At 38.7% G+C, this 15757-nt stretch overlaps 1 protein-coding gene across 1 annotated transcript in view; it reads right to left on the minus strand.

The window, feature by feature from the left end:
• HCN1 (hyperpolarization activated cyclic nucleotide gated potassium channel 1) overlaps positions 1-14815 on the minus strand; it is a 369562-nt gene extending 354747 nt beyond the window's left edge. Inside the window, exon 1 of the mRNA XM_021077110.1 lies at positions 14345-14815. Coding sequence (XP_020932769.1) covers positions 14345-14754 — 410 coding nt within the window. The 5' untranslated portion in view covers positions 14755-14815. The remainder of the gene's footprint in view (positions 1-14344) is intronic.

Below are 15757 nucleotides of genomic sequence, written 5' to 3' on the forward strand. Positions count from 1 at the left end.
AAATTTTATATTAAAAAAAAGTTAGGGAAGTTATGTTTCTAGGAAGGAATCGTACTTTCAGACATCACTAGCTTATAAGTATCACCCTATATAGTTGTATCTCCTAGACATGAAATGTTTACAGCATTGTGCTTGTGGTACCCTGGAACTGATTTAAGAAGACATTTTGGTCATTACTATCTCTTGCTGTTTGCCTACAGTGAGCTCGCACATAATTAGGGCTGAATACACTGCACTTTTAAAATTAAACCAAGCCTCTGGGATAGAATCAAGGAAATAGATGGTTAAAGGACACCCAGGCAATTAACAAGCATGATAAAGTTAAAAATTGAAGATAGGAAAGTAGGTTAAGAGCTCCACTCTCTTTCCAACATGATCTGTTAATATAGAAGGATATACATTAGCTTCATCTTACAGGGGAAAGACCTATAGAGACAGTCCACATTTTAGTCAATAAATAAATCCATTTACTATTTTCCAATGGATTTTTCTCTTCTAAGTACATAATTCTGAAATAATTCCCAACATGACTGACTTTAAAACAAGCCTGAAAATTCTTAGGCTTTTTGGAATCACAACAGTGTAGCAAAAAACTAGTAAATATTTCAATATTAAAAATCGAAGAGAATTTTACCCCAGCAGGGTAACTGCTTCTTTAGAAAAAAATACATGCAAATATATTGATTATTGATAACAGTTTATCAAAAATAATCTAAGAAATAAACAGTTAAAAAATTCTAAAATTTAGCTGATGATTAAATGGTATTAATGCATCATAATTTTCTCTAGTGGTATGTTAACTTAAAGGACTTTCCTACTGGCATTCTTTCCTTCCGCTATAATTAACATCTTTATGTGCCTGTCTTCTTTACTTGACAAAAAGCCTCTGGAAGAATGACTTGGTTTCATTCTTTTTTGTATCTAAAGCATAATAGTTCCTGAAAACGTACTCAGCACTCAATAAATATTTACTGAGTGATTGTGTTCATGTGTATAATCCCACGTCTTTTAGAAAAACCATTATTATTTATTTGTACTTATATGCCATTAACAGGATCACAAAACAACAGTGAAAATGAAATTTAATATTTATCACATATTGGCTATGTGTCAGGCACTTTTTATGTGTTATTTTATTACAACATTCTTAAGGGGACGGATACTATTTTCTCAAATTTTACAGAATAGCTTCAAAGAGGTTGAACATTTCCTCAAATCAAATTAAACATTTAAGATTCTGACTTTTCTGATATTATGCGTGTCATTTTCTCACCATAAAGTTGCATCCCATTGCTTTGCAGTAGCATGATTACAGTTTTGCTGCAAATACAAATCAGATCTGTGAGTAAAACAAAGTAATACCACAGTTCTTTTTCATGACAGATTTTCTTTTTGAAAATTAAGACCTTTTTTCCCCTTTTTTAAATTGTAAAATAAAACAGATTACAGAAAACTAGGAAAAACAGTGACTTATTACAAGCCAAACAACCCTGAAATCACCACCCAGAACAAAAAATAGAACATTGCCACCCATCCACGTGCAGTCCCCAACCACAGGCCTCTCCCACCCTCCAAAATGAGAGCTCTGCTGTCTTTCATAGTAGTTGCTTCCTTAAATTTCTCTATAGTTTCATCACAATTGTGTAACCCTAGATTGTATAGTTTATTCTGTCCCAAGCCTCCATTTTTAGAATGTTTCTTAATTTTAAAATCCCCCTCTATCCCATTCCATTCCTTACCTATTTATCTGTTGAAAAGCCTGGGTGGCAGGCCTATTAGTTCTCCAACACAGGATTTTGCTGATTACCAGGTGCAAGTTCAGCACATTCCCCCATCCTCTGTATTTGAGTACTTATTGATGCCCAACATCCAGATGCATTCAATGGATGGGGGTAGTAAAGCCATGATTTTCAAATTACATCGTCTTTTAATTTATTAGCTTTAATAATTTTATAAGGTCATTCTTGTTCTCTTCCACTGTTTGGTTACACATTGGTTCAGATAATACAGAAAAAGTGGGGGAAATGCTTGATTCTTTTATTTACCCAGGTTTTAATATAGTGAATTGGGTCTCTATGCGTTTCGGTAGGTAATCATTTTTTTATATTATGAACTTAAATTTAAGCATCTGATAAGTTTGAACTCATTGAAATTCTTACGCTTTCTGAAGCCTGTCTTGGCTTCTTCAAGTTGACATCTATTTTTTCTTCCTTCCTTTCTTTTTTTATATTACGCTAGTCATTTCTGAGAGCTTCCCTGCCATGTGCTATGTTAAGTTGTTCCCGGACCTTAACATATTTCCTGCTCCAAACCTGGGAATAGCATTTCTCCTCTTCAAATGGCTACAGACTTGCTGCTACTGGACTGTGTGAATCTCATCTGTTTCAGTTGCTCTTCCAACAAAGGCCTGTGGGTTTTGAGGGAGGTCTGCCTCTTCTCAGGTCTGTCAGATCCCCTCGCTTCCCATTATTCCTCTCCTTTGACCTTTGTGGAGGTTCAGAAAACACAAGTCTTGCAGTTGTCACAGGCTGGTCCCAACCAACTACTTATCTTTTAGTTTCATGAGTAGAGGTTTGCTATAAAAGTTGTACAAAGTGTTGTTTTTGGCTTTGCTATCTATTTGCTCTGGGGCTTTTTGTTGTTATTTGGTTGTTTTGTTTTGTTTTTATGTGCAAAAACCAAACTACCACAATCTTCTCAGACTCAATTTTCTCTTCCTTTTAAAAATTACATCAACTTCAATTTTCTTGTATCAAGAGCTATGATATCCTTTCCATTAACCACACAAGGACCAATTTAACAGTGCTTACTCAGAAAATTTCTGGTCGGAATTTTTGTTCAGTTTCGTGAACATAATAAAATAACCTACTTACCACAGAGTTAAAATTCAAAATTAATCTTCTTTCAAAACATTGGCTCAAGTCTTCACTAATTGTACCTATGCATACAGTGCTAATTTTCCATCCCTGTACAATAGGGCTTGAAATGAAATATGCACTGATATCCCAAGCAGTGCAATTTGGTAAAATCAAACAATTTCTAAAAAAAAGATAATACATATAAGAAAGTAAGTGTATCATTCTTTCTTAATGTCACTGCCCAAAGAGATATATTTTCAGCTCTATTTTAATGAAAAATAACACTGATTCCAAAGGCAATAACATTTAAATAATTTTTATAGAGCTGTGAAACAACAGTCATCTCAAAAGAGCCACAATATATTTCCAACTTTTTTCAAACTACATAAAAACAATAATTATAGTAAATAGAATTAATGCAAGTATACACATGTATTTTTTGGTCATGCCCACAGCAGGCAGATGTTCCCAGTACAGGGATCAAACCCTTGCCACAGCAGCAACCCTTGCCACAGCAGCAACACCACCAAGTCCTTAACCCATTAGACCACCAGGAAACTCCTGTATGTATATTATTTTAAATGGCATAAAATCTTTTCCTAAGTACATGTTTCTGTATATCAGATTAAGCTATCCACACTAAATTAAATATTCAGTTTTATTGTAGGAAATTTAGGGTAAAAGATTATCTGGTTGTTGGAAACTGTGTACAAAAATCAAGATTAGCATAATGTTCCAAGAGCCTCTTCATTCATTCATATTTATTAAGTGCCTGTTTTGTGCCATTCATGTATCTAGCCCTGGCAATAAAATGGTTAAAACAATTAAAAAAAAAAACCTCACCCTAAGGTAGACTTAAATTATACATGAGGAAAGATAATCAAATGAAGTAAACAAAACATTTATTATAATAGGAACTTCCATTGTGGCACAGTGGAAATGAATTCGGCTAGTACCCACAAGGATGCTAGCTCCATCCCTGGCCTCACTCAGTGGGTTAAAGATCCAGCATTGTTATGAACTGTGGTGTAGTTTGCAGATGTGGCTCAGATCTGGTGTTTATGATTCCGTAAATGGTTTATGCTATTTTCTGATGAAAATAAAGATTAACAAGGAGTATATGCAACTCAATACCATCAGAATTTTTCTTAAAAGCCATTTCTAAATTTTCAACTCTGTAGCATTCTATACCAACTTAGAAGATAATACTGTTATATCTGGAAATTTTTGCAGATAGAGGATATCTTAGAAGTTTTCCAATGCTAATCCCTCATGAGTGAACTTATTTCACAAAACACACACGAAAACTGCCGTTGCACTTGAGGCCTTCTGCTGCCCAGTCTTTCCTGAAGATAAAAAGGAAAACAAAAAAAAAACCCCAGCATATCACTTACGTGGCCCTGCCTTCACAGACATATTTGCTTAAGGAATTCTGAAGACTGAAGTGTGCACATAAAGAGTATTTTCCTTTCTCATACAGTTCACACTCCTTAATTCTGTTTCAACTTTACTTTTACAATTAATACCTAACACATGACATTAAGAAGCACAGCATAATTTCTAAGCACTACATATATAGACACTATTCATAATATAAATATAAAATATGTATCTTCCTAACAACCCAATAAGATATATATGTAGTGTCCTCATTTTATAATTGAGGCAACTGAGAACCAGTCACTATGATGGTGGAACTGGGATTCTAACCCAAACAGGCTGCCCCCAGAATCTGAGGGGTTTTTTTCTTTTCTTTTTTTTTTTTTTTTGTCTTTTTGTCTTTTCTAGGGCCGCTCCTGCAGCATATGGAGGTTCCCAGGCTAGTGGGATCCGAGCCACGTCTGCCACCTACACCACAGCTGCCAGCAACACCGGATCCCTAACCCACTGAGGGAGGACAGGGACTGAACCCGAAACCTCATGGTTCCTAGTCGTTAACCACTGAGCCACGACGGGGCTCCCAAGAATCTGTGTTCTTAACAAAACTATATGTTACCTCAAAACATACTCATAATCTTTTTTAAAAAAGCAAAATAGTATTATAGGATTATAAGGACATAGAAGCTTTGCTCCATTCCTTTCAACTTATACACCCACTTTCTTAATTCAAACACCCTAATTGTTTCTTCTGATAGTCAATTCATATTTCAAAAGAAACCGATACATCAACTTTAAATCTTGCTAATTTCCAATTATAGCAGGTGAAGATTTAGCGTTAAGTATCCAACCCTCTTCTACCTTTTTCTTTCCTCCTAGAATAACTGAACCATAATCTTTGCTTAAATCAGCCAATTTTGTTTACATTATTAGGATCAGGTAAGTATTATTGCTGATCCATACAATGCCCTGTAATTTTTTTCCTTTTTTTATATACCTTCAAATCATCCCAGAGTTAATAAAGATCTTTTGTTTATTCAATGTACCCTATCGGTATTTACATGAAAGTAACAGACAGCTTGTTCCAAAGGATTTGTGGAACCCCCATTCACACAGCTTTTCAAATGCTGATACCCATCCATTTTCAGAACCCCTGAAAGCCCTTCTCCAGATCCCTCTGCTTTCTGGACCCGCTCCAGATTGGTTTCCTTCAAGAACCAGCTACTCAGAGTGCTCCGAGGACTTTCTTTCAAAGTTCTTCTGTGTTCGATCTCATATCCTATCTTCTGTTTTCATGTTATTTTCTGTAATTCCTTGTTTTGCTGGAGCAGGTCATCCAGTAACAGTATAAGAAAGGAAACCTGGCTGGTTCTTGAAATCTGAATCTATTATTTAATCTTCATATCATGGAAAGGTATGCAATTCTTTCAGAAACCACTTTCACTCAGAATTTTGTAGATTCTGTCACACCACCACTTAGCACACAGTATTTTCCCACTTCTAGATATGTAACTTTCTCTTCGGAAAGTTCTAGGGTTTTATTTTTTTGGTTTGGTTTTTTTGTCTGTTTTTCTGATTCAGTGCTGTTCTGAAGCTCCTGCGTGATGGATGACCTTTGGTGGGGTCTTTTCCTTTCATGGAGCTGGGCACTCTGTGAGTTTCTCAGAAAAGACATTTCACTCCCATTATCTGGGAAATTTTGTTTAAAATGTCTCTGTTAGTTGTTTCCTAGTGGTTCAATGGGTTAAGGATCCAGTGTTGTCACTGCTGTGGCACAGTTCGATCCCTGGCCCGAGAACTTTTTTTTGTTTTCCATGCCTGGGCACCCCCCTCCCCCCAAAAAAGTCTCTGTTAATTTCATATGTCCATTTTCACACTGTGTCTTACCCTGGTACTCCTTTTATAGAGTTTGACCTTATAAATTACCTTTTATTTTGCTTATATTTTCTATTCTCTTTATTTCTTTTTGCCCTAATTCAGAGAGGTTTCCTAGACTTTATGTGCCAACTTATTATATCCTAGGTATTCTTCTCATAGCATAGTGTTCTTACTGTACAGATAAAATATCTTCCTGAAGATATCATCTTTAAATAATGCTGAATTCCCCTTATCCAAAATGCCTCTCTGTTCTCTGGATTTTCTTTTGCTGTTTGACGTAGTTTTTCTCTCTTGTAATGAAGATTTTTCTCAAAATTTTCATAATCTTTTGCTCTTAGATAATAGATTATGCGCCAAAATATATGTACAGTCTCTAAGTACGTATGTGAGACTCTTTGCAAGATCATTAGGTAATAAATACAAATTTTTACTGGAAGACCTTGGAATGTCTTCCATTAGAGGTATTACCCCCCCTTGCCCCCGTTTCTTGCCTGGGCAGAAATGACTAGGTTCCAACAATTCCAATGTTGGAATTATAAGTTCTATATATGAGACCCTTACTTAATCCTCCTGGTATCAGCCTGGTTCTCCTAAACATTCTTTCTTAACTGGTCCCTTCATGTCCTGAATACTTATGGGGTTCAATAGAAAAGGGCTGTGTAAGTAGAACAATTTATCCATTATCTTTCTATTTTCCAAAATGTTTTTGAAATCTCTTATTCTCTGCTTTCTCCTCTTTCTATAGGTGTCTACATATTTTGCAGTTTTTTTCATATTATTTGGGGATGGTTTCAAGAGTAAAGAAAAATAAATGATTAGGTTTAACATAATGCTTCCCTGCAGGTTTGGAGAATTATTTATACCAGCAAGCTTTTTTCTTTTAGATAAAAGAGTTGGAGTGACAGAATTAAGATTCCAAAGAGCTGAATTCCTGGGCCAGTTCTCTATTTATCCATGTCAGCAGGTTCATGCTGCCTAACTTCCCTGCACTTTTTATTTAGTCATCTGTATATTGGGCAAGAAAATGCAATTGTTGGGACATGTGCTTGCAGATGGCAGAAGGGAGGGTATGCTAATATTGCTGTAGAGAAAGAAAGAGCTTTCTTTATTTGGATTTATTAATTCCAAGAATAAGTGTGTCACACCCTGACTGGAGATTAACTCTTTGTCCATTCATTCAATAATATTTTTAAAAGTCTGTTACATTGACCCAGCAATTTCACTTCCAAGAGACATGAAAATATTAACTGCACAAAAAAAACTGTACAACAGTGTTCATGCCAGCAGTAATCGTAAAGGCCAAGAGCTAGAAACAATCCAGATATCCATCAGCTGCTGAGTGGATAAAGTCTGGCATATTCTTACAATGGAATGGTAATCAGCAAAAAAGGAATAAAGTACTGAAACAGGCTGCAACACAGATGAAACTTGAAAACATTATGCTAAGTGAAAGAAGCCAATGACAAGACTATATACTGTATGAGTCCACTGATAAGAAACGTCTAGAATAATAATAATAAAAAAATATCTACAGAGCAGAAAGTAGTGGTTGGACAGAGCTATTGGGGGAGGAAGGAAAGAAGACAGAAGGAAGTGCTAATGGGTACGGGGTTCCTTCTTAGAGTGACAAAATTTACTAAAATTGATTGTGGTAATGGTTGCACAACTCTGAACATATCAAAAAATATTCCATCATATCCTTTAAATGAGTGAATTGTATAGTGGGTGAATAATATCTCAAAAAAAAAACCTGTTAAAAAATAACATCTGAGAAAGATTAGCAGGAAAAAGTCTCTTATGTGTATTTTTATGGCATTAGGAATGTAAAATTGAATAATATTGATGAGGTCGTGCAGCTTAAATTCTAGCAGAGGGACATACATAAAACATAAATTCTGATGAAACAAGAGGCCTGGGTAGAAAATGAAACGGAGGGGGGGGAGTGGTGAAGAAGATCACAATGATTAAATTGAAATCCAAGTGACGGGGGAAACTAGCTAAGATTCAGAATGAAGGAAAGACAAAAAAGGATTTCAGGCAGTAGGGCTAAACCTCACATGAAAATCTGTGGGGCAGGAAAGAACTCAGCTGGTTTGAGGAGGTGAAAATGTATCCAGGTGGCTGACAACAGTGCAGGAGCGAGTGGTGTGTAATGAGGTTGCCCAGAAAGGCTGAATTATGCAAGAGCTTGTAGCTCATGTAAGGTTTATCAAATGTACTCTAAAGAGTAATGGGAAGCCCTTCAAGGATCTTAAGGAACAGGATAACATTATTAGACATTAGAGATGTACTCTATGAGGAATAGAACAAAGGACAGTTTTGACTTTTTTGTCCTGAAACTGTGCATACCTCAATAGGAACAGCAACATGGGTGAAGCCATATCACTTATAATTTTAAGAAGGGTCTCAACTGGTAGCAGTGTTAATTGGTAAAATCAGTATGTACAAAAGCTCTAAAATGTTCCTAGCCAGTATTTCCATTCCCTCAACTCCTCCCAGAATATAATGAAGAGTAATGCACAAAGATGTTTCTTAACATTAAACACAGTTTATGATACTGAAACACTGGACACAAACCTGAACATAACAAAAGTTGTCAACAGACGCTAACTCTACGTGTGTGTAATAAGCCTTACTTCTTTAGATTTATAACTAACATCTTGAAAATAAAAACAGGTCCTATGTAATAGGATTGTCAAATTGTAAATCTAAGGCATGCATAATTTTGCTACTTTGCTTTAACTGAGTGATCAGTTATTAGGTGAAATGGTTGAAGAGTATTATGGAGAAATTAGCAAACCAAAAAAGGGTCATGAAATCAATTTTTTATCACATAAACTTGGGTAAAATGTGTCAGATAAATTAGCATTTATCAGCTGCCCCTTGCATACAGATGTCTCTGAATAGTTTCTCTCCCTCTCTCTCACATACACACAGACAGAATTAACACAGGCAGAAAAGTTTATTTTGCAAAAACAGACTATTTCAGGATAAACCAGGGAGTATCACCATTTTTCTCTGATTTTTTTCTCTGGAAAAATAATATTAGGTTGTATCAAGATGCATTCACACATGCACAAAAAAATGCTTTTAGAAGAAAAGTACTTAGTATAAATGAAAATAATTTTTTATCCTAGTGCATGCAGACTTCTTCATTACCACTACTTCTGCTTCTAAAATATATGATGTCAACCTAATTCATAGTTTGCTACTTCTTTACCCAAAATGATAAAACAAAAATTTGTCACAGACCCTGCCCATGTACAGTACTTTTGCTGCAGAAGTGATGGTCTGCCATAATTTGTATTATACTTAACAAGAAACTCTATTTCAAAGTCCTCATCCTAAGCCCAATTTTGTCTCCAAGTAAGGAAGTGAATTATCTGCTGAACATAATTAGCAGATAAATATAAGGATAGCAAAATGCTCCCATCGAAATCACAGATATATTTTGCTTGCCTCATGCTCACTTTGGGACACTGGTTCGCTGACTGGACTAATACTATTTAAACTGCTTTCAGGTGTTGGTGTTGTTCTGGTTTGTGGGTTTTGATCAAGCAGATACAGTTTAGTTAGATTCTGTCAAATGAGCCTATGATAACAATGATAAGCAATAGATGGTTCCAATGCATTTGAAATTCTTTCAGTATTATTCAACATGCAAGTTCATAAATTCAAGCCCACCTAATTAAATATCAATTGGTAGAAGTGCTTTTGCCCAATGACCTTCAATTTACACCAAGTTCCCAAAGTAGTTTAAAGGCAAAGTTGCCAGGAAAAAAAAAAAAAAGAAAGGAAAAGGTCTTATAGTATTTTAACAGTATAATCTCTGGATCTGTTAGATGCAATGAAATAGTGAAATATTTAATATGATTTAAAGTTTTATAACTTTCACATATACTAGCAAAAAGTAACCGAATAAATTCATACTTCCAAATCTCTCATATAATTTCACTTTAATTGGGCCTAGCAGTTGCTAAAGCCACTAAGAAAAACTTAATTGAATGTGTAAGTGATAAAAAGGTTCACCTAACAGAGAAAAAAATAAATAAATTCTCATGGTTAATTCTGGCTGTGTTGATGTGAAAAGCAAATAAAAGGAGCATTGCTGGGAGAACACAGAGTATATTCAGCACAAAGATAACAGAACAGGAGGCTAATTAGGCCTTAAACCCCAGAAGGTTGAATTGTTTTCTCCAGAGGAGCTCCCAGAAACAAATGATCTCTCTCTGACTAACTGTAATATGGAGGAAGCCTCTTTCACTAATGAACACATCAGTGACCTCTGACATCAGCACCCTTGTGGATACAGCATGAGAGAGGCAGAGATGGAAAGCGAGAAACGGCAATATCTTCAGGAAGTGACTCTGTCTCTAGAGTCCTTGTGCACTTAACAACACGACAAGCTTGCCGCAGTTATTCACACTAATTGATGAAAAGCAATGGAAGAAATAACAAGTGAAGATATGAAATCTCCTCCCTTACCAGAGACAAGGTGTTGGCTGGCAATATATATGGAATAGGACTGTTATTTTTTTAAGCACTTATGTAAGCATGATCCAATAAAATAATGGCAGAATCTCTGAAATGACAAATAATCTGTTGATAAATTCTTTTAAGGTAAATTACTCACATAATAACAACTATCCACAAAAGTCCTCTAGATATTCTTTCAAAGCATTTGAATGATTATATCACCACAATGGATTGGCTACGAAAGCACATTGTTTGACCAGTGTCACTTGTTTTATTTGATAAATGAAAAGTAAAGTTTTAGCTAATATGCCTATAATCATTGTTAGTAATCTCAAAATCATATTTAATCATCAAATTAAATATTTACCTGTGTCGATCACATGAAACTCAGTAAGACTGAGATGTCCTCACCACGCAAAAATCAGTGTAATTTTAAGTAAATGTATTTCCTCTAGTTTGAGTGACTATATACCATGGCATAAACAAAAATATACAATTTTTTTTTACTAAATTCTCTAGCTCCCACCCACTTATTTCCAACAGTATTGATAGTATTTGACTCCTCTTTAGTCCCTGAAGGTTTCTAACATCATCCTCCCCTGAGAAGGAAGGGGAAATACAGCGTCTTTGCCCTACTTACACCAGAGGTAGGAGAAAACCACCCGCCAGACACAGCAATAGCACTCCTGGGCCCAGGAGGGTGAGAGAAGCACTGAGCTAGTTCTCTGGGAGTCTCAGTGGGAGCACAGTCCTGCTGCCTGAGGGAAGGAGAGAGGGGCCGCCTGTCTTGGAAATCAATCATCCTGAGAAGGATACTAGATCATCAGCTGCACTGTTAAAGTCCTGACAGGCCCTGGATTGGTGGGCTCATGCTATGCTCAGCAGTGTGGGGCTGACCAAAGAGCTGATGGAGAAAACTTCCCTAGCCATGCAAAGGCTTAGGATAGTGAAGGGAAACAAACAAACAAACAAACAAAAACCCTGGGTATCGTTAATTTCTGATATCTCCTCCATTCTCCATGGAAATCTATTCTTAACTGTCACTTTCTTAGTCACTAATTTATTACTGAACTTAAGTTTGGCATTGTAGGAAACATAGCAAAGCACTTCCCTTAAAGTGTCCTCATCAGGAAAGGATCTGAGATGAACAGATCATACCTATAACATTTCTATTATATTGGTGACTACTCCCAACATAAGAAGAAAAAACACTGCCAGAACTGTGTCTTATTTTTGCTTTTCTCATTACTTTATCCTGACATGTTATAGATTTTGAGAAGTCTTCTACTGGTATTGAGATCATATAAAATATCAATGAAATAATAATATTTAAGCAAGTATTTATATTCTGTCCTTTGTTGGTTTAGAAAATCAGTGTATAATAGTAACTGTGAATTTGAAAATCTATTTTTTTCATATTCCTAAAAAACCTAAATCATAGCAGTTGTTTAATTTATGGCTATCGTTTTTTCCAAATATGCAAGCGAAAAAATATTCCAAACTATTCCACAATAGAGTTTGTTTAGAGTATTAGCTCATTTTTTAATTATCTTTTGTTTCTCTGAAATGCATGATAAATTGAACCATCATCTGATTTCAATTTTTTTCTGCTTACTAATTTTTTGTTTTAAAGAGATACTATGTCTCTTATGAATTATTTGGGGAAATTTGGGGAATCTTTAATTTAAAAATTTCATTCATTCAAAAGATTTTGCCACACTATTCCAATTCTTAAAAGGTGACCCCATGTTTCTAACTGGTTAGCAATGAAAGTTTAATTATTTGATATATGCCACCATATTGAAAAAGTATTGTCTCTTTTTACATTGTTCAAGAAATAACAGTATCATTAAGCAACGACTGAGTGTGAAATTAAATAAAAAATTTAGCATTTTATTTGTATGTAAATACTGAACCACATATATTTCTGGAAAGACCATGCTTACTTTTGTTATTAAGATCAAAGGCTATTTCCAGTAAGGAGTGAGTTTTTTTTGTTTGTTTTTGTTTTTTCCCATGAAAGACAATGTAATATGAGTTGCGATATATTGCCACTGAAGACTAAGGTAGAGAGTCTATATTTGATTTCAACTTTTAAAATTCTAAAAACTTGACAATCTTATATACCTTAGAAAATGTCATTTGTAAGTTTGCTTCTACAGTATCTTTCTAAGAGAGGAAATATGTTCAATTATTTAGCAGATCCTTTTTACACACACATTCTTTCAGTCAAACTCTTAATTATCCACAGACTATCAATGTTAGGCTTTGTAAGTTCTCCTTTGGACTTTGCTATGAGTTTTTGAAAAGAAGCACCTTAAAATTATACATGTCCTAAAATCCATTCACTGTATGCATAAGTAATAGAGGCTATGTATTTCTGAGAATGTGTGTGTGTGTGTGTGTGTCCCTCAGAGAAGGTGAAGACAGTTGCTCCAAGGCTTTGTGTGGCAGGGGGTATGGGTTTTCCACAGCTAATGTCATTCAGAACTATGGACAGCTCCCATTAAGGCAAGGAGTTGAAGGCACCGTTCCTTCCTTAGTTTCTAAATATATCAAAAGTCTGCTTTTTATGGCTATATTTGTTTGCTGTTAAACAGCCACCTATTAAAACGCTCAGTTTGCATATACTCTTTTTGTTGACTCTTTTTCAAAGGAGTTCAGTTAAATAAATGGATAGATGACACCCTGAGGTTTTGTTTTTTTTGTTTTGTTTTGTTTTGTTTTTTATTAAAAGCCCAACCTTATTCAGGTGCTAATATAACGTGACCGCAGGGTGCTCGCACACTAATAAGAGGATCTACTTCACGACCTTCATTTCATAATCTCTAAACATGCTTATAGCCGAATGAATACTTGGGAGACAAATAAGATCAGGGAACGTCTTAATTTTAATTGGCCAAAGCAGTTTTCCTGACAGCTTTCAGCTCTCCTGCCCTTGTTCCCTATCTGGGAAACGGGAAAGAGATTTCTGAAATAGACGAGCAGCCAAGGTCAAGAAAGGGTGTCTGACCCTCTGTTTCAGGAAGGGGGCTCTAGAAACGCCCCCTGTCTCCGTCTCAGGAACTCAAGGCTTCCTGTCACGCTCCTACCCCACCTGGCATCACCAGCTCTACCGAAATCTCAAGTCAGGGACTATCCAAGCGCAAATTACCGTTCTTCAGCCTGCCAGCTACTATACCGAAGAAATGCTTTGAGGATACTCAGTGCCCATAAGCAGATGAGAAGCAGATTAACACTCCCTAGGGCCGAAAAGACTGGAAAGACTCGCATCTGTGAGTCACTGTCTCAGGTCCTCTCCTCAAACTCAGAAGCACCTTTTCCCTTTTGGGAGGGACCCACTTCTTGGGGGAGCAGCGCGAGGGAGAGTGGCACCCCCAAGCCGACTTTCTGGCCACTTTCTAACACTCTTATCTCCGAAGTGAAAGTTTTCCTGCAGACCCTAGCATCCTCCAATCCCGCGGTCACCGCGGCCTTCTTCCCCAATCTGGCCCCAAAGTTTCCGAGACAAAGGAGAAGAACCTTTTCGCGGTTCCCGGGCAACAGGAACAAATGAGCCAACCCTCATTCCTAACCGCGCGGGTGGAAATTAGTTGTAGAAGAGTCAAGCTGCCGCCAGAGTAGGAGCCTCTGGCAGCGCCGCCCGCCCGGCGGCCCTCCCCGCGAGTCCCCCGAGCGCCCCCTCCCAAGAGCCGGGTAGCGCGTTTGAAGGCGCGCCGGAAAGGGAGGGTGGGGCGGCGACAGGGAGTCCTCACCTGAAATCGCTGTAAGGGTGGATAATCCAGAAGCCTGCAGTTTTAACCCTTTCCTGCTCCTTCTCCACCGCCTTCTGGCTCCCAAACATGCGGAGGGAGAATTTGTTGACCCCAGGCTGCAGCATAGAGGTGAACTGCCGCTGCATGAAGCCGTACTGCCGCCGGGGCCCCTCCGTGTCCTCGAAGCCCCCGGCCGGCTCCTCGCCGCCACCGCCGCCGCCGCCGTCCACCTTGAAGCACACGGAGTTGCCGTGCTCCTTCGCGCCGGGCCCGCCGCCCCCCGGCGGGGTGCCCAGGCGCTTCTCGGCCGCTGCCGGCCCCGCGCCCGTCGCGGGCGCCTTGGCGGGGAAGACGCTGTTGCCATCGTCCCGGTTGTTGGACGAGGAGTTGGGCTTGCCGCCTCCTTCCATGCCCGGAGGACGCGGCCGGCGACGGCGCGGGCTCCAGACTCGCCGGCGGCCCGGCGCCGGGGACACGAAGCGGAGGGGGCAGGGGCCCGAGCCGGCGGCCGCCGAGCCCGGCTGCCCGTCGCGGCGGCGGCGGCGGCGGCGGCGGCTTCTGCTTCCCGCCCGCGCCGCTGCTCGCTGCGCGCCTCGCTCCCGCCGCCGCCGCTGCCCTCAGTGGCTGCGCTCCCGGCTCCGGCGCGGCTGGTGCTGAGGCTGAGGCTGCCGGAGCGAGGCAAGGCTCCGCTCAGCCCTCGCGCGCCAGCGCCTCCCCTCGGCTGCCCTCTGCTGGCCGGAAAGGGACTCTCCCCGCCCGCACAAGGCACGCTCTCCCTCCACTCTTGCTCCACTTCTGCCCAGTGTGACATTGAACTCAGGAGCCCTCGGAGATATTTATTTGCACATACTGTGAACGACTCAGTATATGTTTGCACGAAAAAGGAGAGAGAGGTAGAGACAAAGACTGAATTAGCGGATGTATGTCCGTCCAAAAGAAACATGCTTGAACTCGTTGAGACCTTGTCACATTGTCTGAACGCCTGTTTGAATGATGTTACATACACACTGGGAAAGGTGGAGAGACTGGCTCTGGATGCAGAAAATGCAGCATAAAGTTAGATGTACATAAGAAAGATTTGACTATAGATGATAAATTTCATGAGTAGAAAGGAACTGTGGGGTGTGTGTGTGTGTGTGTGTGCTCACGTGAGTGCTTGATGGAGAATAGCAGACAGGGAAAGAGACTAGGTTCTGTGTAACCCAGGGTAATCAGCTGCCTTGGGCTTTTCAGATGAAGCTCTGTACCTAGGGACACACAGCTGACCTCCTTACGCTTATCCTTGTTTATTCTCTCGGAGCTTCTTAAGCAGAGGATGAGATTTCTTCCTTCCAAGGCCACTCACATCAAAACACGTGCGAGCAGGTTTCCAGCGGCCAATATTGAGAGAAAAGTGTGTTAAGAAAACCTCAC

This window comes from Sus scrofa, chromosome 16, assembly GCF_000003025.6.
Source record: "Sus scrofa isolate TJ Tabasco breed Duroc chromosome 16, Sscrofa11.1, whole genome shotgun sequence".
NCBI lineage: Eukaryota > Metazoa > Chordata > Mammalia > Artiodactyla > Suidae > Sus > Sus scrofa.